At 57.7% G+C, this 21,913-nt stretch overlaps 1 protein-coding gene across 1 annotated transcript; it reads right to left on the bottom strand.

Annotated features, from left to right (window-relative positions):
* Nucleotides 1-405: 405 nt before the first annotated feature.
* Nucleotides 406-21,566, bottom strand: LOC119955942 (superoxide dismutase [Cu-Zn], chloroplastic-like). The gene is made up of 6 exons (XM_038782602.1): nucleotides 21,443-21,566; nucleotides 11,540-11,595; nucleotides 9,243-9,413; nucleotides 7,376-7,527; nucleotides 6,785-6,902; nucleotides 406-1,119 (listed from the first exon to the last, which is right to left on the bottom strand). Exons 1-6 carry the CDS (start codon nucleotides 21,516-21,518, stop codon nucleotides 913-915), a joined length of 780 nt encoding a protein of 259 aa, XP_038638530.1. The 5' UTR covers nucleotides 21,519-21,566; the 3' UTR covers nucleotides 406-912.
* Between the last annotated feature and the right edge of the window lie 347 nt (nucleotides 21,567-21,913).

Below are 21,913 nucleotides of genomic sequence, written 5' to 3'. Positions count from 1 at the left end.
AGAGTAAAGCTCCCTCTACACTGTCCCCATCAAACACTCCCAGGACAGGTACAGCACGGGGTTAGATACAGAGTAAAGCTCCCTCTACACTGTCCCCATCAAACACTCCCAGGACAGGTACAGCACGGGGTTAGATACAGAGTAAAGCTCCCTCTACACTGTCCCCATCAAACACTCCCAGGACAGGTACAGCACAGGGTTAGATACAGAGTAAAGCTCCCTCTACACTGTCCCCATCAAACACTCCCAGGACAGGTACAGCACAGGGTTAGATACAGAGTAAAGCTCCCTCTACACTGTCCCCATCAAACACTCCCAGGACAGGTACAGCACGGGGTTAGATACAGAGTAAAGCTCCCTCGACACTGTCCCCAAGGGTTTAAATCAATAATTCCGTCACAGGCATCATTGCACATGTTTTATTTTTTAAAGAATTGTAAATCTCCAGCGAGGGCTCTAGTAAACAGGAAGGCCAGTGTCGGTCCACAACTGAGGCCTGGGTCTTGTTGCCCTGGAAACGGGAGGCCCCAGAATCCTTAACTGGTGTTTGTTGAAGAGAATGGAGTCGCTGTCATTCGATGGGGGCGGGGGGGGAGCCGCTTGCCTGGGGTGGTGTCGGTTGGTGCTCCCTTGCTGACATCATGCTTCGCCAAGGAGGAATGTTGTCATGGATCTGGTGTACGTGGCACCTTTGGGGGTGCTCCTTCCCCCACGGCCTGCCCATCGATGACATCTCAGCCACCTGACCCCACCACCAATCCTACGATTTGCCCGCATCGAATGATCAACCATCCGCCTCAATCGTTGTTGGTTGATAACTCCTCTCGCACGAGGAGCAATGCCACGGAGGCACCCCGATGACCCTCCGATCCTCGTTTCCCCCCCCCCCCACCCCTTGCCGGGCCCACTCGTTCATTCCTGCTCGCTTCGCTGAGGTTTCCGCGAGTTCTCCCTCCGCCCCTGGTTCCTGCTGACCCTGGAGGGCGAGTGGACGGCCTGGTGCCAACCCCTGCCGGAAGCGACCCCGATCACACAGCAGGCTAACCGCCGCCCGGCGTTCCCGTGCACCAGGCTCCCGGGGCTGTCATGGTGACCCAGGTCATCCTCGTTCTCGTGGATCTGCGGAAAACATCAGAGGAGAATCATGGGGAAGCAGAGGGGGCAACTGGATCGGGACGTGAAACAGATCGTCGAGACGAACATTTTGTCAACACTGCACCCAGACCCCGCCCAACATCCACCGTGCCACACTGTGCCCGTGGACAGTCAGTGCTTCCAGGGACAACCTCCTCCAGCCCCGACACCCATCCCTATGTCTGTAACCTCCTCCAGCCCCTACAACCCTCCCTATCTCTGTAACCTCCTCCAGCCCCGACAACCCTCCCTATCTCTGTAACCTCCTCCAGCCCCTACAACCCTCCCTATCTCTGTTACCTCATCTAGCCCCTGCAGCCCTCCCTATCTCTGTAACCTCCTCCAGCCCCTACAACCCTCCCTATCTCTGTAACCTCCTCCAGCCCCGACAACCCTCCCTATCTCTGTAACCTCATCCAGCTTCCCAAAACCCTCCCTATCTCTGTAACCTCCTCCAGCCCCTACAACCCTCCTATCTCTGTAACCTCCTCCAGCCCCTACAACCCTCCCTATCTCTGTAACCTCCTCCAGCCCCTACAACCCTCCCTATCTCTGTAACCTCCTCCAGCCCCTACAACCCTCCCTATCTCTGTAACCTCCTCCAGCCCCTACAACCCTCCCTATCTTTGCAACCTCCTCCAGCTCCTACACCCCTCCCTATCTCTGTAACCTCCTCCAGCCCCTACAACCCTCCCTATCTTTGCAACCTCCTCCAGCTCCTACACCCCTCCCTATCTCTGTTATTTCCTCCAGCTCCAACATCACTCCTTAACGTCAAAAACACCTAAAAAAGTTCCATAACCTGCGGCTCCAACTTTTGATCAGCTCTCCCAAACCCAATCTAATCATAGCAAGGTCCCAACAACTGCCAAAGCGATAATGACTCTCATCAGCATTTGATTTTATTTTCAGTGATACACGTTTGAAGCATTAATATCAGCCGAGGAAACTGTGGTCCTAATATTCCAATAAGCTGTGTGGGTTACCTGTACACCTTAGAGGGCAGACAGGAGCCTCAGGTTCAATGTCACATCCCTCATAATTACACCTCTGACAGTGCGGCGCTCCCTCAGCACTGACCCTCTGACAGTGCGGCGCTCCCTCAGCACTGACCCTCCGACAGTGCGGCGCTCCCTCAGCACTGACCCTCCGACAGTGCAGGCACTCCCTCAGCACTGACCCTCTGACAGTGCGGCGCTCCCTCAGCACTGACCCTCTGACAGTGCGGCGCTCCCTCAGCACTGACCCTCCGACAGTGCGGCGCTCCCTCAGCACTGACCCTCTGACAGTACGGCGCTCCCTCAGCACTGACCCTCCGACAGTGCGGCGCTCCCTCAGCACTGACCCTCTGACAGTGCGGCGCTCCCTCAGCACTGACCCTCTGACAGTGCGTTGCTCCCTCAGCACTGACCCTCCGACAGTGCGGCGCTCCCTCAGCACTGACCCTCTGACAGTGCGTCGCTCCCTCAGCACTGACCCTCCGAAAGTGCGGCACTCCCTCAGCACTGACCCTCCGATAGTGCGGCACTCCCTCAGCACTGACCCTCCGATAGTGCGGCACTCCCTCAGCACTAACCCGCCGATAGTGCGGCGCTCCCTCATAATTACCCCTCCGACAGTGCGGCGCTCCCTCAGCACTGACCCTCCCACAGTGCGGCGCTCCCTCAGCACTGACCCTCCCACAGTGCGGCGCTCCCTCAGCACTGACCCTCCCACAGTGCGGCGCTCCCTCAGCACTGACCCTCCCACAGTGCGGCACTCCCTCAGCACTGACCCTCCCGACAGTGCGGCGCTCCCTCAGCACTGACCCTCTGACAGTGCGGCGCTCCCTCAGCACTGACCCTCTGACAGTGCGGCGCTCCCTCAGCACTGACCCTCCGAAAGTGCGGCGCTCCCTCAGCACTGACCCTCCGACAATGCGGCGCTCCCTCAGCACTGACCCTCCACAGTGCGGCGCTCCCTCAGCACTGACCCTCCGACAGTGCGGCAGCTCCCTCAGCACTGACCCTCCGACAGTGCGGCGCTCCCATCAGCCTGACCCTCCGACAGTGCGCGCGTCCCTCAGCACTGACCCTCCGACGTGCGGCGCTCCCTCAGCACTGACCTCCGACAGTGCGGCGCCTCCTCAGCACTGACCTCTCCGACAGTGCGGCGCTTCCCTCAGCACTGACCCTCCGACAGTGCGGCGCTCCCTCAGCACTGACCCTCGACAGTGCGGGCCGCTCTCAGCACTGACCTCTCCGACAGTGCGGCGCTCCCTCAGCACTGACCCTCCGACAGTGCGGCGCTCCCTCAGCACTGACCCTCCGACAGTGCGGCGCTCCCTCAGTACTGACCCTCCGACAGTGCGGCCTTCCCTCAGCACTGACCCTCCGACAGTGCGGCGCTCCCTCAGCACTGACCCTCCGACAGTGCGGCGCCCTCAGCACTGACCCTCCGACAGTGCGACACTCCCTCAGCACTGACCCTCCGAAAGTGTGCCACTTCCCTGAGTACTGACCCTCCGACAGTGCGGCGCTCCCTCAGCACTGATCCTCCGACAGTGCGGCGCTCCCTCAGGACTGACCTCCCACAGTGCAGCGCTCCCTCAGCACTGACCTCCGACAGTGCGGCACTCCCTCAGCACTGACCCTCCCACAGTGCGGCGCTCTCTCAGCACTGACCCTCCGACAGTGCGACGCTCCCTCAACACTGACCCTCCGGCAGTGCGGCGCTCCCTCAGCATAGACCCTCCGACAGTGCGGCGCTCCCTCAGCACTGACCCTCCGACAGTGCGGCACTCCCTCAGCACTGACCCTCCGACAGTGCGGCACTCCCTCAGCACTGACCCTCCGACAGTGCGACGCTCCCTCAGCACTGACCCTCCGACAGTGCGGCGCTCCCTCAGCACTGACCCTCCGACAGTGCGGTGCTCCCTCAACACTAACCCTTCGACAGTGCAGCGTTCCCTCAGCACTGACCCTCTGACAGTGCGGCGCTCCCTCAGCACTGACTCTCCGACAGTGCGAGGCTCCCGCAGCACTGACCCTCTGACAGTGCGGCTCTCCCTCAGCACTGACCCTCCGACAGTGCGGCACTCCCTCAGCACTGATCCTCCGACAGTGCGGCGCTCCCTCAGGACTGACCCTCCCACAGTGCAGCGCTCCCTCAGCACTGACCCTCCGACAGTGCGGCACTCCCTCAGCACTGACCCTCTGACAGTGCGGCGCTCCCTCAGCACTGACCCTCCGACAGTGCGGCACTCCCTCAGCACTGATCCTCTGACAGTGCCGCGCGCCCTCAATACTGACCCTCCGACAGTGTGGCACTTCCCTGAGTACTGACCCTCCGACAGTGCGGCGCTCCCTCAGCACTGACCCTCCGACAGTGCGGCGCTCCCTCAGTACTGATCCTCCGAAAGTGTGGCACTTCCCTGAGTTCTGACCCTCCGACACTGCGGCGCTCCCTCAGCACTGACCCTCCGACAGTGCGGCGCTCCCTCAACACTAACCCTTCGACAGTGCAGCGTTCCCTCAGCACTGACCCTCTGACATTGCGGTGCTTCCTCAGCACTGACCCTCCGACAGTGTGGCGCTCTCTCAGTACTGACCCTCCAACAGTGCGGCGCTCCCTCAGCACTGACCTCCGACAGTGCGGCGCTCCCTCAGCACCGACCCTCCAACAGTGCGGCACTCCCTCAGCACTGACCCTCCAACAGTGAGGCGCTCCCTCAGCACTGATCCTCCGACAGTGCAGCGCTCCCTCAACACTGACCCTCCGACAGTGCGACGGTCCCCTCAGCACTGACCCTCCGACAGTGCGGCGCTCCTTCAGCACTGACCCTCCGACAGTGCGGCGCTCCCTCAGCACTGACCCTCCAACAGTGCGGCGCTCCCTCAGCACTGATCATCCGACAGTGCGACGCTTTCTCAGCACTGACCCTCCAACAGTGCGGCGCTCCTTCAGCACTGACCCTCCGACAGTGCGGCGCTCCCTCAGCACTGACCCTCCGACAGTGGGGTGCTCCCTCAGCACTGACCCTCTGACAGTGCGGCACTCCCTCAACATTGACCGACAGTGCGGCGCTCGCTCAGCACTGACCCTCCGACAGTGCGGCGCTCGCTCAGCACTGACCCTCCAACAGTGCGGCGCTCGCTCAGCACTGACCCTCTGACAGTGCAGTGCTCTCTCAGCACTGACCCTCCCACACTGCGGCGCTCCCTCAGCACTGACCCTCCGACAGTGCGGCGCTCCCTCAGCACTGACCCTCCGACAGTGCGGCGCTCCCTCAGCACTGACCCTCCAACAGTGCGGCGCTCCCTCAGCACTGACCCTCCGACAGTGCAGCACTCCCTCAGCACTGACCCTCCAACAGTGCGGCGCTCCCTTAGCACTGACCCTCCGACAGTGCGGCGCTCCCTCAGCACTGACCCTCCGACAGTGTGGCACTCCCTCAGCACTGACCCTCCGACAGTGCGGTGCTCCCTCAGCACTGACCCTCCGACAGTGCGGCGCTCCCTCAGCACTGACCCTCCGACAGTGCGGCGCCCTCAGCACTGACCCTCCCACAGTGCGGCGCTCGCTCAGCACTGACCCTCCAACAGTGCGGCGCTCGCTCAGCACTGACCCTCCAACAGTGCGGCGCTCGCTCAGCACTGACCCTCCAACAGTGCGGCGCTCGCTCTGCACTGACCCACTGACAGTGCAGTGCTACCTCAGCACTGAACCTCCGACAGTGCGGCGCTCCCTCTGCACTGACCCTCTGACAGTGCAGTGCTACCTCAGCACTGAACCTCCGACAGTGCGGCGCTCCCTCAGCACTGACCCTCCGACAGTGCGGCGCTCCCTCAGCACTGACCCTCCGACAGTGTGGCACTCCCTCAGCACTGACCCTCCGACAGTGCGGTGCTCCCTCAGCACTGACCCTCCAACAGTGCGGCGCTCCCTCAGCACTGACCCTCCGACAGTGCGGCGCCCTCAGCACTGACCCTCCCACAGTGCGGCGCTCGCTCAGCACTGACCCTCCAAACAGTGCGCGCCTCGCATCAGCACTGACCCTCCAACGTGCGGCGCTCGCTCAGCACTGACCCTCCAACAGTGCGGCGCTCGCTCTGTACTGACCCCTGACAGTGCAGTGCTACCTCAGCACTGAACCTCCGACAGTGCGGCGCTCCCTCTGCACTGACCCTCTGACAGTGCAGTGCTACCTCAGCACTGAACCTCCGACAGTGCGGCGCTCCCTCAGCACTGAACCTCCGACAGTGTGGCACTCCCTCAGCACTGAACCTCCGAAAGTGCGGCGCTCCCTCAGCACTGACCCTCCCACAGTGGGGTGATCCCTCAGCACTGACCCTCCAACAGTGCGGCACTCCCTCAGCACTGACCCTCCGACACTGCGGCGCTCCCTCAGCACTGACCCTCCGACAGTGCGGCGCTCCCTCAGCACTGACCCTCCGACACTGCGGCGCTCCCTCAGCACTGACCCTCCGACAGTGCGGCGCTCCCTCAGCACTGACCCTCCCACAGTGGGGTGATCCCTCAGCACTGACCCTCCAACAGTGTGGAGCTCCCTCAGCACTGACCCTCCGACAGTGCGGAGCTCCCTTAGTACATCGAACGCAGGTTCAAAGGAATGATCTGACTGAGAGTCCCACCCAGTACAATCACTTACCACGATAGATCGCCCGATGACCGAATCGTGCCCCTGAAGGTGCAGCTGCACACGCGTCAACGTCTCGTGCACGGATCCATCCGCACTGGGCCGAAAGTTCCCCAAATCACCGGCATGGCTGCAGGAAATCAAACCAAAAGGTCAAAACAACTGGGGAGCGGGTGCCGGCCATTCTGGACACATCCCGAGAAGAATGATGACCTCCTTCCTCGGGCCTGGAGTTTGACCACCCTTGAGGCGCTTTGGTCACAGGATCTGTCACGCACGCGAGAGCCGGAATGATTGAGATAGACAACGATTCCCCCCACCTCCCACAAAGGGGAAACATTTGCTGAGCTGTGCCCGGATCGGGAGAGTGGTGGGAGACAGTGGGGGACTGGGGGGGGGTGCATCCTTCCAAAGATGCTAGTATGAGAATGGGAGCCAGAAGGGCCACGTCCTTTGCTGTCATATCGCAAACCATTCCGTAACACGAATGAGGATTCACCTTGCTAATTCCAAAGATCCTGGCCTCGTCCGACTTGAGCTTCGCCCCAGGCCCCCCCCCCACCCCCCCCCCCCCCCCCCCCCCCCCCCCCCCAGGTTATATACCTGCCGTGGTCCATGTTGTGAGGGTTAAAGTGGCCACCAAGAGTCTCACAACCATCACTCAGGTCGCCGAACTCGTGAATGTGCATCGCGTGAGGCTTCCCATTACCGCGAAATCCGTGTAGGTCGAGCTTTATCTCCGTTCCATTGCTTCTCTGTGGGATTGAAGAATGAATATACAGCACGGGGTTAGATACAGAGTAAGGCTCCCTCTACACTGTCCCCCATCAAACACTCCCAGGACAGGTACAGTACGGGGTTAGATACAGAGTAAAGCTCCCTCTACACTGTCCCCCATCAAACACTCCCAGGACAGGTACAGCACGGGGTTAGATACAGAGTAAAGCTCCCTTTACACTGTCCCCATCAAACACTCCCAGGACAGGTACAGCACGGGGTTAGATACAGAGTAAGGCTCCCTCTACACTGTCCCCCATCAAACACTCCCAGGACAGGTACAGCACGGGGTTAGATACAGAGTAAAGCTCCCTCTACACTGTCCCCATCAAACAGTCCCAGGACAGGTACAGCACGGGGTTAGATACAGAGTAAAGCTCTCTGTACACTGTCCCCATCAAACACTCCCAGGACAGGTACAGCACGGGGTTAGATACAGAGTAAAGATCCCTCTACACTGTCCCCATCAAACACTCCCAGGACAGGTACAGCACGGGGTTAGATACAGAGTAAAGCTCCCGCTACACTGTGCCCATCAAACACTCCCAGGACAGGTACAGCACGGGGTTAGATGCAGAGTAAAGGTCCCTCTACACTGTCCCCATCAAACACTCCCAGGACAGGTACAGCACGGGGTTAGATACAGAGTAAAGCTCTCTGTACACTGTCCCCATCAAACACTCCCAGGACACGTACAGCACGGGGTTAGATACAGAGTAAAGCTCCCGCTACACTGTGCCCATCAAACACTCCCAGGACAGATACAGCACGGGGTTAGATGCAGAGTAAAGCTCCCTCTACACTGTCCCCATCAAACACTCCCAGGACAGGTACAGCACGGGGTTAGATACAGAGTAAAGCTCCCTCTATACTGTCACCATCAAACACTCCCAGGACAGGTACAGCACGGGGTTAGATACAGAGTAAAGCTCCCTCTACACTGTCCCCATCAAACACTCCCAGGGCAGGTACAGCATGGGGTTAGATACAGAGTAAAGCTCCCTCTACACTGTCCCCATCAAACACTCCCAGGACAGGTACAGCACGGGGTTAGATACAGAGTAAAGCTCCCTCTACACTGTCCCCATCAAACACTCCCAGGACAGGTACAGCACGGGGTTAGATACAGAGTAAAGCTCCCTCTACACTGTCCCCATCAAACACTCCCAGGCCAGGTACAGCACGGGGTTATATACAGAGTAAAGCTCCCTCTACACTGACCCCATCAAACACTCCCAGGACAGATACAGCACGGGGTTAGATACAGAGTAAATCTCCCTCTACACTGTTCCCCTTTCTGTATGAGATATCCATTTGTGAAGACGGATTGAGGCTGAGATGGGATTTGAACTCGAGACTAAACCCCCCCCCCCTCCCCACCCCCTCCCCCCCTTCCCTCGCCCGCCCTGCAGCTTGTGTTCACCGGGGATGAGTGAACGCTTGTTCTGTGTCTGACCACTAACCCTTCTCCATCCGACAACCATTTGGGGGCCGTAATCTCAACGGAGCCATTTCGACCAGCGGGCTGGATATTCCCCTTCGGCCCCCCCCCCTCGTCTTTTTCCAGCTGCTGGTCAATGAGACGTGCCGCATCAGTACCAGCCCCTCCCTCCCCCTGCTTACTCCAGGCCTGGAATACCGGCCAGGCCGGAGTTCTATCCAGCCTCCCCTCACCGTACCCACACCGACGCACCTGTCTCCGAAGGTAAATGTCTCCGGTAATGATGCTGGCGTTCCGCCCGCCCCCTCGCGGGTTGGTCTGCACGTGGCAGATGCCGTGGGTCGCTGGGTGTCCATTCTCCCCTGGGCGTCCGTGCCCCCGTGGATGCGCATGGTCCCTTGAGTTGCCAGGCCTCTGGCCCTCCTAGAACAAACCAGAATGAAATGAAGCCCCGTTAATTCCCATTCCAACGATCGTGACAGCAACGCTCGGCTCTCCAACGGAAGGGGAATTGGAAGCGGCCGTTCAGAGGCTGGAGGCTACCCCGCTGGGTCGCAGCCATGGCAACCGGGAGTAGGGTCCGGGCCTACAAGGCCTGAATTGGAAGTGAAACTCACAGAAAACGCAATGAGGTTTGCGTTTTTGGCGGTGTGGTCACTGGCGTCGCGTCGGGCACCCCGCACAGCAAGATCCCACAAACAGCAATGTGATAACTGACCCAGATCACCGGCTGTTCAACACTGTTAGCTGAAGGAATTATGTTGTTGGGGAGAACATCTCCTCTTCCCCCCCCCCCCCCCCACCCCCTCCGTACACAGAGGAGCCCCTTTTTCCACTTGTGGCCGAGGGCCCAATTGCATAGCCTGAACCGGTAGATGAGGCCTTTATTTCACACTGCAGCAGAAAGGCAGCACGTCTAACAGTGCGGCTCTCCTTCATCACTGACCCTCCCACAGTGCAGCGCTCCCTTAGCACTGACCCTCCGACAGTGCGGCTCCCTCAGTACTGACCCTCCGACAGTGCGGCACTCCCTCAGCACTGACCCTCCGACAGTGCGGCACTCCCTCAGCACTGACCCTCCAACAGTGTGGAGCTCCCTCAGCACTGACCCTCCGACAGTGCGGCACTCCCTCAGTGATGACCCTCCGACAGTGCGGCACTCCCTCAGTACTGACCCTCCGACAGTGCGGCACTCCCCCAGTACTGACCCTCCGACAGTGCGGCACTCCTTCATCACTGACCCTCCGACAGTGCGGTGCTCTCTCAGTACTGACCCTCCGACAGTGCGGCACTCCCTCAGTACTGACCCTCCGACAGTGCGGCACTCCCTCAGCACTGACCCTCCAACAGTGTGGAGCTCCCTCAGCACTGACCCTCCGACAGTGCGGCACTCCCTCAGTACTGACCCTCCGACAGTGCGGCACTCCCCCAGTACTGACCCTCCGACAGTGTGGCACTCCTTCATCACTGACCCTCCGACAGTGCGGTGCTCTCTCAGCACTGACCCTCCGACAGTGCGGCGCTCCCTCAGCACTGGCCCTCCGACAGTGCGGAGCTCCCTCAGCACTGACCCTCCGACAGTGCGGCGCTCCCTCAGAACTGACCCTCCGACAGTGCGGCGCTCCCTCAGCACTGACCCTCCGACAGTGCGGCGCTCCCTCAGCACTGACCCTCCGACAGTGCGGCGCTCCCTCAGTATTGACCCTCCGACAGTGCGGCGCTCCCTCAGCACTGACCCTCCGACAGTGCGGCGCACCCTCAGCACTGACCCTCCGACAGTGCGGCGCTCCCTCAGTACTGACCCTCCGACAGTGCGGCGCTCCCTCAATATTGACCCTCCGACAGTGCGGCGCTCCCTCAGCACTGACCCTCTGACAGTGCGGCGCTCCCTCAGCACTGACCCTCTGACAGTGCGGCGCTCCCTCAGTACTGACCCTCTGACAGTGCGGCGCTCCCTCAGCACTGACCCTCCGACAGTGCGGCGCTCCCTCAGCACTGACCCTCCGACAGTGCGGCGCTCCCTCAGCACTGACCCTCCGACAGTGCGGCGCTCCCTCAGCACTGACCCTCCCACAGTGCGGCGCTCCCTCAGCACTGACCCTCCCACAGTGCGGCGCACCCTCAGCACTGACCCTCCGACAGTGCGGCGCACCCTCAGTACTGGCCCTCCGACAGTGCGGCGCTCCCTCAGCACTGACCCTCCGACAGTGCGGCGCTCCCTCAGTACTGGAGCTGGCTGGTGGCTGGGCGATGGAGAGCCGATCTAGATTCCTGACATCAAGACTCGAGGTGGGGACTCGAAACCCACAATCCTCAGTCTCGGGGGCGATCTTTGGATCGCGGCTGTAGATTTAGGGAAGAAGGTATTTGCTGCCGACGTCCATTGGCAAGCTGGAGGGGAGTCAGGCAGGACATGGGGCCTGTAGGCCCAAGTCTTCAGAGTTTCAAGGTTCTGCTGTGAGTGGCCACCTGCTCAGGGCAGCGTATGAGAGAGTCGGAGCATGAATAGTCTGGAGTGATGGACATTGTGCCCTTCAGGTTTGACCTACCCCTTGACCGTGTGTTCCGTGTCCGGTGTCCCTGGCAGTATCTGCGCATCCGCAATCTATCCACAAGACAGAAAAACAGTTAGCATCATTCCCCTCTCTTGTGACGACTTCTTCCCTTCCCTCCATCCCGCCTCCCGTGGAAGATAGAGAACGAGTTGGAGAAATCGGGGAACCAATCTGACCCAGCAACAGGCCATTCAGCCCGTCGACTCTTCGCTGCCCAATGCAGTCACTTCCCATCCCCCCCCCCCCCTCCCCCACTCCCTGCTCCTTATCCTTTCAAGGTCTGATCACTTAGAACATAGAACATAGAACAGTACAGCACAGAACAGGCCCTTCGGCCCTCGATGTTGTGCCGAGCCATGATCACCCTACTCAAGTCAACGTATCCACCCTATACCCGTAACCCAACAACCCCCCCCCCCTTAACCTTACTTTTATTAGGACACTAAGGGCAATTTAGCATGGCCAATCCACCTAACCCGCACATCTTTGGACTGTGGGAGGAGACTGGAGCACCCGGAGGAAACCCACGCACACAGGGGGAGGACGTGCAGACTCCACACAGACAGTGACCCAGCCGGGAATCGAACCTGGGACCCTGGAGCTGTGAAGCATTTATGCTAACCACCATGCTACCCTGCTGCCCCTTCTGCCCATCTCCCTCAGAAGCATCCCTCAGGAACCAGTGACTGGCTGTTGTCGGGTAGAACACTCTCCCTGGCCAATCGAACCGGCTTCCTCCAAAGCTGGTTCTCAAGATTCACTCAAGGGCCACACTCCAATCTCCTTTCGGAAATCGGCCATTATCTCCCCTTCGAACCCCCTGATGTCCGGCGAGCCCCCCCCCCGGCTCGTTACAACTCACTGTGTTCTGTTTGAGTCGTTCCTTTTGATTTTCCTTCTTTCCCATTTCTTTTGTCTTATTTTATGATTCACGGTCCGTGGGCACATAATCAGAATGTGCCTTTAAGCAGTAGATTCCAGTTGAGGCAGCCTGCTGGCCAGGACAGCGTGCTCCAGGATTATGTTTTTGACGGGGAGGTGAAAACAGGTTTGTCGGCTCCGAGTGAATCTTGAGTACCAGCTTTGGAGGGAGTCGGTTTGAAATGAATGAAATGAAAATCACTTTATTGTCACGAGTAGGCTTCAAATGAGGTTACTGTGAAAAGCCCCTCGTCGCCACATTCCGGCGCCTCTCCGGGGAGGCTGGTACGGGAATCGAACCGTGCTGCTGGCCTGCCTTGGTCTGCTTTCAAAGCCAGCGATTTAGCCCTGCGCTAACCCCTGCGGTTTGATTGGCTGGCTGGTGTGGTTTGGCCAGGGTCAGTGTTCTACCTGACAACACTGGTTCCTGCGGGATGCTTCCGAGAAAAGCTGGTTGTTTAGACCTTGAAAGGAGAAGAACATTCTCTCCCTCCCTCTCTCCCTGCTGAAGTAAAGGACTGATTTGATAAAACCAGTGAGTGCCTGGCACATCGTTACTCTGTCGGCGGGATTATCTTGAATCTACAAAGTATACAACCTTGCCAGGGAAAACCATCTCAAGCCTGGAAGGAAGAAGTATCAAAATGAAAGCTTGAACTCCTGAAAGACTTTATCTAAAAACTCTCATAGTGCTTCGGAGATTCTTTATCCTTTTATTTTATCATTATTTTCTTCCCATTTCACCACCGTATCTCTCCATGTTGTGTAGTGTGTCTGTATCTGTGTGTGCGTGCATGTGTGAGAATGTATGTGTGTTTGAGTGTGCGTACATGAGTGTATGTGTGTGTGACTGTGTGTTTGAGCATGTGCGAGTGTGTCTGTGTGTGTGTGTGAATGTATGTGTGTGCGTGTGTGTCTGTGAGTGTGTCTGTGAATGTGTTGGAGTGTGTGCGTGCGAATGTTGAATGTGTGTGTGTCTGTGTGTTTGTGTGTGTGAATGTGTGACTGTGAGTGTGTGTTTGAGTGTGTATGTGTATGAGTGTGTGAATGTGTGTCTCTGAGTGTATGTGTGTGTATTGAGTGTGTGTGAGTGCATGCAAGTGTGTATGGGTGTCTGTGTTGTGTGAGTGTGTGTGTGAGTGCGTGTGTATGTGAGTGTGCGTGAGTATGAGTGTGAGTGTGTCTGAGTGATTGAATGTGTGAGACTGCATGGTGTGTGTAAGCGTATGTGTGTATGTGAGTTTGTGAGTGTATGTTTGTGTGCGCGTGTTTGTGTGTGTGTGTGTGAGTGAGTTTGTGTGTGTGTGTGAGAATGTGTGTGTGAGAGAGCGAGAGAGCGTGTGTGAGTGAGAGAGTGTGTGTGAGAATGTGTGTGTATGAGAGAGTGTGTGTGTGAGAATGTGTGTGTGTGAGAATGTGTGTGTGTGAGAGAGTGTGTGTGTGAGAATGTGTGTGTATGAGAGAGTGTGTGTGTGAGAGAGTGTGTGTGTGAGAATGTGTGTGTGTGAGAGAGCGTGTGTGAGTGACAGAGTGTATGTGTGATAGAGTGTGTATGAGAGAGTGTGTGTGTGTGAGAATGTGTGTGTATGAGAGAGTGTGTGTGAGTGACAGAGTGTATGTGTGATAGAGTGTGTATGAGAGAGTGTGTGTGTGTGAGAATGTGTGTGTATGAGAGAGTGTGTGTGAGAATGTGTGTGTGTGAGAGAGCGTGTGTGAGTGACAGAGTGTATGTGTGATAGAGTGTGTATGAGAGAGTGTGTGTGTGTGAGAATGTGTGTGTATGAGAGAGTGTGTGTGAGAATGTGTGTGTGTGAGAGAGCGTGTGTGAGTGAGAGAGTGTGTGTGTGAGAATGTGTGTGTGTGAGTTTGTGTATATGAGTGTGTGAGAATGTGTGTGTGTGAGAGAGCGTGTGTGAGAGAGTGTGAGCGTGTGTGAGTTTGTGTGTGTGTGTGAGTGTGTATATAGAGTGGGGTGGGTTGGAAAGGGGAATGTTGGGAAAGGGATACTGGGTCGTCAGTTACATTTTTGTCAATTTATTGACATTAATCTTAAATAATAAAAGGTTATCTGTGTAAATGTACAAACCTGGGGCGAAATTCTCCGACCCCCCCGCAGGGTCGGAGAATCGCCCGGGGCCACCGAAAATCCCGCCCCCGCCGTGGCAGAGATTCTCCGCCACCCGGGAATTGGCGGGGGCGGGAATCACGCCGCTCCGATCGGTGAGCCCCCTGCGGCGATTCTCCGGCCCGCGATGGGTCGACGTCCCGCCGCTGGGAGGCCTCTCCCGCCGCCGAGGTTTGAACCACCTCTGGTGGCGGCGGGATCGGCGGCGCGAGCGGGGCCCCGGGGTCCTGGAGGGGGGATTGGACCCCGGGGGGGTGCCCCCACGGTGGCCAGGCCCGCGATCAGGGCCCCCCGATCAGGGGACGGGCCAGTGCTCTGGGGGCACTCTTTCTCCTCCGCTGCCGCCACGGCCTCCACCATAGGCAGAAGCCGAGGAGAAACCCACAGCGCGCATGCGCCAGTGGTGACATCACCGCCAACGCATGCGCGAACCGGCGAAAGCCTTTCGGCCAGCCCTAGCGCCGGGCAGCGGGCCTGAAAGGCCGCTGGCGCCAGTTTTTGTGCCAGTCGGCGTGGTGCCAACCGCTCCGGCGCGGGGCTAGCCCCCAAAGGTGCGGAGAATACCCCACCTTTGGGGAGGCCCGACCCCGGAGTGGTTGGCGCCACTCCCCTACGCCGGGACCCCCTGTCACGCCGGGTAGGGGAGAATCCCGCCCCTGGTGATTGCAGCTCAGCCAAGGACCTCGGGAATTTTTAAAATAAAATCTAATTTCACTTTTTATATAATAATAATCTTTACTTGTCACAAGTCGGCTTACATTAACGCTGCAGTGAAGTTACTGTGAAAATCCCCTAGTCGCCACATTCCGGCGCCTGTTTGGGTCACAGAGGGAGAATTCAGAATGTCCAGTTGACCTGACAGCACGGGCGTGATTCTCCGCAAATGCGGAGAGTCGGAAAGGCTGCCGTGAAACTGGCCGTGTTTCACGGCAGCCTCCGCGCCCCCTCCATGGACCCGATTCTCCCCCCCCCCCCGGGCGGGGCTAGCATCGCGGGCCCCGGGAAGAACGGCATCGCGGGCTTAGCGACCGTCGCTAAGCCCGCGCGCCAAGCGTCACGGCGACTGACGTGCACGATGGCATCAGCCGCGCAGGCGCAGGTTGGACGGCTCCAACCCGCGCATGCACGGATGACGTCATCGCGCATATGTGTCAAACCCGCGCAGGCGCGGGCCGTCATGCCCCTCAGCCGCCCCGCGGACTGATCCTGCGGGGCGGCGGACGAACAAAGAGTGCGCGGGTATCGGACCCGCTGCCCACCATCGGTGCCCACCGATCGCAGGCCCATGCCACCCTTGCCCATGCCACCCATGGCCATGCCAATCGGTGCCATGGTTGTCCGGGACGGGCACTTTGCGGCCGTTTTCACGAACGGTGAGAGCAGGTGTGTTTGCGTTCGTGAAAACGGCCGTAAAGGCCTGGGAACTCGGCCCATCGGCCTGGGGAGAATCGCTTTTCGTCGTAAAAACGGTGAGCAGCGATTCGTGTCGTGGGGCGGCCGTGTTGGGGGGGGGGGGGGGGGGGGGGGGGGGGAGAATAGCGGGAGGTCGGGAAAAATGTCGGGAAGGCCCTCCCGCTATTCTCCGACCTGTCGTGGGCTGCGGAGAATCGCGCCCCACGTCTTTCGGGACTTGTGGGAGGAAACCGGAACACCCGGAGGAAACCCACGCAGACACGGGGAGGACGTGCAGACTCCGCACAGACAGTGACCCAAGCCGGGAATCGAACCCTGCCGCTGTGAAGCAGCAGTGCTAACCACTTTGCTACCGTGCCGCCCACATAGACATCGACAGAGAGAGAGAGAGAGACAGACAGAGAGAAAGACAGAAAGAGAGAGAGAGAGAGACACACACACACACACACGTGAGAGAGAGAGACAGAAAGAGAGATACAGAGGAAGAGAATGTGGAAGAGATCGTGAGAGATAGACAAGAGATCGAGTGATAGACTGAGAGTTAGAGAAGTAGAGACAGAGAGATCTAGACAGAGGGACAGATAGAGAGAGATAGATAGACAGAGAGAAAGACAGAAAGAGAGAGAGACACACACACACACACAAGAGTGAGAGAGAGACAGAAAGAGAGCTACAGAGGGAGAGAGTGTGAAAGAGATTGCGAGAGATAGACAAGAGATAGAGTGATAGACTGAGAGAGAGAGTTAGAGAGAGAGAGTAGAGACAGAGAGATCAAGACAGAGGGGGGTAGACAGAGAGAGAGAGAGAGATAGAGAGAGAGAATGACAGAAAGAGAGATATCCCCAGAACCCAGTAACCCCACCCAACACAAAGGGCAATTTTGGACACTAAGGGCAATTTATCATGGCCAATCCACCTAACCTGCACATCTTTGGACTGTGGGAGGAAACCGGAGCACCCGGAGGAAACCCACGCACACACGGGGAGGATGTGCAGACTCCACACAGACAGTGACCCAAGCCGGGAATCGAACCTGGGACCCTGGCGCTGTGAAGCAATTGTGCTATCCACAATGCTACCGTGCTGCATCGGTAGCAATGCTGTTCTTCTCTATTTCTTCCATATATCACATCTATCGCTTATCTGTTCTCTAACAAAATCTTTAATATTTGGGAAGACCGATGGATAAATTGATGCAACTCCAACACTCGTTCTCTGATGGTTAACATTGCCTCCTTAATCTCTTGACAAGAAAAATTAGGATTCATTGACGGGATACAATTGACACATTCTGGGCTCTGTTGTAACTCGAATACTTTTCCGAATACTGTTTCCCATGTCAGTTAGAGAGAGAGTCAGAGAGAGACACACGGAGAATGGGAGATAGAAAGACAGAGAGTGACAAAGGCAGAGTGACAGAGGGACACAGAGTGACAGAGTGAGTGACAGGCAGAGGCAGAGAGTGACAGAGAGACACAGAGAGTGACAGAGAGACACACAGAGAATGGGAGATAGAAAGACAGAGTGTCAAAGACAGAGTGACAGAGGGACACAGAGTGACAGAGTGAGTGACAGGCAGAGGCAGAGAGTGACAGAGAGACACAGAGAGTGACAGAGAGACACACAGAGAATGGGAGATAGAAAGGCAGAGAGTGACAAAGACATGAGTGACAGAGCGACACAGAGTGACAGAGTGAGTGAGAGGCAGAGGCAGAGAGTGACAGGCAGAGTGACAGAGAGACATAGGGACACAGAGAGTGACAGAGAGATGCAGAGAATGATAGAGAGACACAGAGAGTGATAGAGAGACACAGACAGTGACAGAAACAGGGAGCGTGACCCAGAGAGTGACAGAGGGAGACAGAGAGTGACACAGAAAGTGACAGAGGCACAGAGAGTAACAGAGACATAGGGAGTGACAGAGAGTGACACAGAGAGTGTAAACACAGTGTCAGAGAGATAGCGAGGCACAGAGAATGACAGGGATACAGAGCGTGACAGAGGGACACAGTGAGTGATAGAGGAATGCAGAGAGTGACAGAGGGACACAGTGAGTGACAGACTGAGGCAGAGAGTGACAGAGAGGCACAGTAAGTGACACAGACAGAGAGAGTTACAGAGAGTGACACAGAGCTGTCAGAGGAACGCAGAGAGTGTCAGAGAGAGACACACACAGAGGGAGAGAGAGTGTGACAGAGACACAGAGTGACAGAGAGACCCAGAGAGTGACAGACAGGTTGGGTGACACAGAGTGACAGAGACACAGAAGTGGCAGAGACAGAGAGAGTGATACAGAGTGGCACAGAGAGTGACCGAGATCGGGAGAGTGACAGAGTGATACAGGGAGCGACAGAGGGAGACAGAAAGTGACAGAGAGAGCCACAGAGTGACAGTGACACAGAGTGGCAGAGACATTGAGAGTGACACAGGCAGACAGAGAGAGACACAGAGTCAGAGAGAGACAGAGTGAAAAGAATTACAGTGAGTGACACAGAGACAGAGAGAGTGACACACAGAGTGACAGAGAGAGTGTCAGGCAGTGACACAGAGAGTGACACAGAGAGTGACAGGGAGAGTGACACAGAGAGTGATCACAGAGAGTGACAGGGAGAGTGACACAGAGAGTGACACAGGGAGTGACACAGAGAGAGACACAGAGAGTGGCAGGAGGAGAACCAGAGAGTGGCACAGAGAGTGACAGGGAGTGACACAGAGAGGGCCAGAGAGAGTGACACAGTGAGTGACAGGGACAGTGACAGAGAGAGTGACAGAGAGAGTGACAGGGAGAGTGCGACACAGAGAGTGACAGGGAGAGTGACAGGGAGAGTGACTGGGAGAGTGACAGGGAGAGTGCAACACGGAGAGTGACACAGAGAGTGACACAGAGAGTGACACAGAGAGTGACAGGGAGAGTGCGACACAGAGAGTGACAGGGAGAGTGACAGGGAGAGAGACACAGAGAGTGACAGGGAGAGTGATAGAGAGAGTGACACAGAGAGTGACAGGGAGAGTGACAGGGAGAGTGACACAGAGAGTCACACAGAGAGTGACACAGTGACACAGAGAATGACACAGAGAGTGACACAGAGAGTGACACAGAGAATGACAGAGTGAGTGACACAGAGAGTGACAGAGAGAGTGACAGAGTGAGTGACAGAGTGAGTGACACAGAGAGTGACACAGAGAGTGACAGAGAGTGACAGAGAGAATGACAGAGTGACAGGGAGTGACACAGAGAGTGACAGAGAGAGTGACAGAGTGAGTGACAGAGAGAGTGACACAGAGAGTGACACAGAGAGTGACAGAGAGAGTGACATAGAGTGACAGGGAGTGACAGGGAGTGACACAGAGAGTGACACAGAGAGTGACAGAGCGAGTGACAGAGAGTGACAGAGTGAGTGACAGAGTGAGTGACAGAGAGAGTGACAGAGCGAGTGACAGAGCGAGTGACACAGAGAGTGACACAGAGAGTGACAGAGTGAGTGACACAGAGAGTGACACAGTGAGTGACAGAGTGAGTGACACAGAGAGAGAGACAGAGTGAGTGAGACAGAGAGTGACAGAGTGAGTGAGACAGAGAGGGTCACAGAGAGTGACACAGTGAGTGACACAGTGAGTGACACAGAGAGTGACAGAGTGAGTGAGACAGAGAGTGACAGAGTGAGTGACAGAGTGAGTGAGACAGAGAGTGACACAGAGAGTGACAGAGGCTAAAGGGAGGAAGCGTGACGGAGAGAGGAGGAGAGATGGAGGTTGAAAAGTGGACCGGGCGCCTGAGATCAGGAAAGATCAGAATCCACAAATGTGACGGAGACGGAGTGAGGGAAAGACAGTGAGGGAGGGAGGCAGAGTGAGGGAGGGAGGCAGTGAGGGAGGGAGGCAGAGTGAGGGAAAGTGAGGGAGGGAGGCAGAGTGAGGGAAAGACAGAGAGAGAGGGAGGCAGAGTGAGGGACCGACAGTGAGGGAGGGAGGCAGAGTGAGGGAGGGAGGCAGAGTGAGAGAGTGAGGGAGGGAGGCAGAGTGAGGGAAAGACAGTGAGGGAGGGAGGCAGAGTGAGGGAAAGACAGAGAGGGAGGGAGGCAGAGTGAGGGAGGGAGGCAGAGTGAGGGAAAGACAGTGAGGGAGGGAGGCAGAGTGAGGGACAGTGAGGGAGGGAGGCAGAGTGAGGGAGGGAGGCAGAGTGAGGGAGGGAGGCAGAGTGAGGGAGGGAGGCAGAGTGAGGGACAGTGAGGGAGGGAGGCAGAGTGAGGGGAAGACAGTGAGGGAGGCAGAGTGAGGGAAAGACAGTGAGGGAGGGAGGCAGAGTGAGGGACAGTGAGGGAGGGAGGCAGAGTGAGGAAGGGAGGCAGAGTGAGGGAAAGACAGTGAGGGAGGGAGGCAGAGTGAGGGAAAGACAGAGAGGGAGGGAGGCAGAGTGAGGGAGACAGAGAAGGGAGGGAGGCAGAGTGAGGGAGGGAGGCAGAGTGAGGAAAGACAGTGAGGGAAGGAGGCAGCGTGAGGACAAGACAGTGAGGGAGGGAGGCAGAGTGAGGGAGGGAGGCAGAGTGAGGGAGGGAGGCAGAATGAGGGAGGGAGGCAGAGTGAAGGAAAGACAGTGAGGGAGGGAGGCAGAGTGAGGGAGGGAGGCAGAGTGAGGGAGGGAGGCAGAGTGAGGGAGGGAGGTAGAGTGAGGGAGGGAGGCAGTGAGAGAGGGAGGCAGAGTGAGGGAGGGAGGCAGTGAGGGAAGGAGGCAGAGTGAGGGAGGGAGGCAGAGTGAGAGACAGTGAGGGAGGGAGGCAGAGTGAGGGAATGAGTGAGGGAGGGAGGCAGAGTGAGGGAGGGAGGCAGAGTGAGGGACAGTGAGGGAGGGAGGCAGAGTGAGGAAAGACAGTGAGGGAGGGAGGCAGAGTGAGGGACAGTGAGGGAGGGAGGCAGAGTGAGGGACAGTGAGGGAGGGAGGCAGAGTGAGGGAATGAGTGAGGGAGGGAGGCAGAGTGAGGGAGGGAGGCAGAGTGAGGGACAGTGAGGGAGGGAGGCAGAGTGAGGGACAGTGAGGGAGGGAGGCAGAGTGAGGGACAGTGAGGGAGGGAGGCAGAGTGAGGGACAGTGAGGGAGGGAGGCAGTGAGGGAGGGAGGCAGAGTGAGGGACAGAGAGGGAGGGAGGCAGAGTGAGGGACAGTGAGGGAGGGAGGCAGAGTGAGGGACAGTGAGGGAGGGAGGCAGAGTGAGGGAAAGACAGAGAACGATGGAGAGAGGGAGAGGGGGTGAATGTCAGGGCGCAATGGACAGAGTGAAAGAGAAGAGTGGAATGAGACAGACAGAGAGAGCGGGAGTGAGAGAAAGAGGGAGAGAGAAAGGGAGCGAGAAGGAAGACCAAAGGAGGAAGAGATGATGTGAATAGCTGCTCAGTAATATGGCCACTGCCTGCTGCCTGGTCTGACCCCCTCCAGGTTACATACCTCTCCTTCTGTGAGCAGCAGCAAGATTTACAAAGCACACAGCCTGAACACACCACAGCAACGTTTGGATCTTCATGTCTGCGACTACCGAGGGCTGAATGTTTCCACAATCCACCGTGTTAACCCACTGCCCCCACCCCATCAATCATTAACCCACCCGCTGGCATGAGGGTGGGGGGGGGGGGGGGGGGGGACAGAGAGGCTATTATAATATTCACCTCCATTTCCACAAGGTTCAACCAACACCCCCCCCCCCCCCCCACCTCCCCCTATCGCAGTTACCCACCCCACACCGAGCTTGGTCAGTGCTGAGGGAGCGCCGCACTGTCTGAGGGTCAGTGCTGAGGGAGCGCCGCACTGTCGGAGGGTCAGTGCTGAGGGAGCGCCGCACTGTCTGAGGGTCAGTGCTGAGGGAGCGCCGCACTGTCGGAGGGTCAGTGCTGAGGTAGCGCTGCACTGTTGGAGTGTCAG

The sequence above is a fragment of the Scyliorhinus canicula genome, chromosome 21 (assembly GCF_902713615.1).
Source record: "Scyliorhinus canicula chromosome 21, sScyCan1.1, whole genome shotgun sequence".
NCBI classification, from domain to species: domain Eukaryota; kingdom Metazoa; phylum Chordata; class Chondrichthyes; order Carcharhiniformes; family Scyliorhinidae; genus Scyliorhinus; species Scyliorhinus canicula.
Note: the sequence above shows the minus strand (reverse complement) of the source record. Positions and strands in the feature narration are given on the sequence as shown.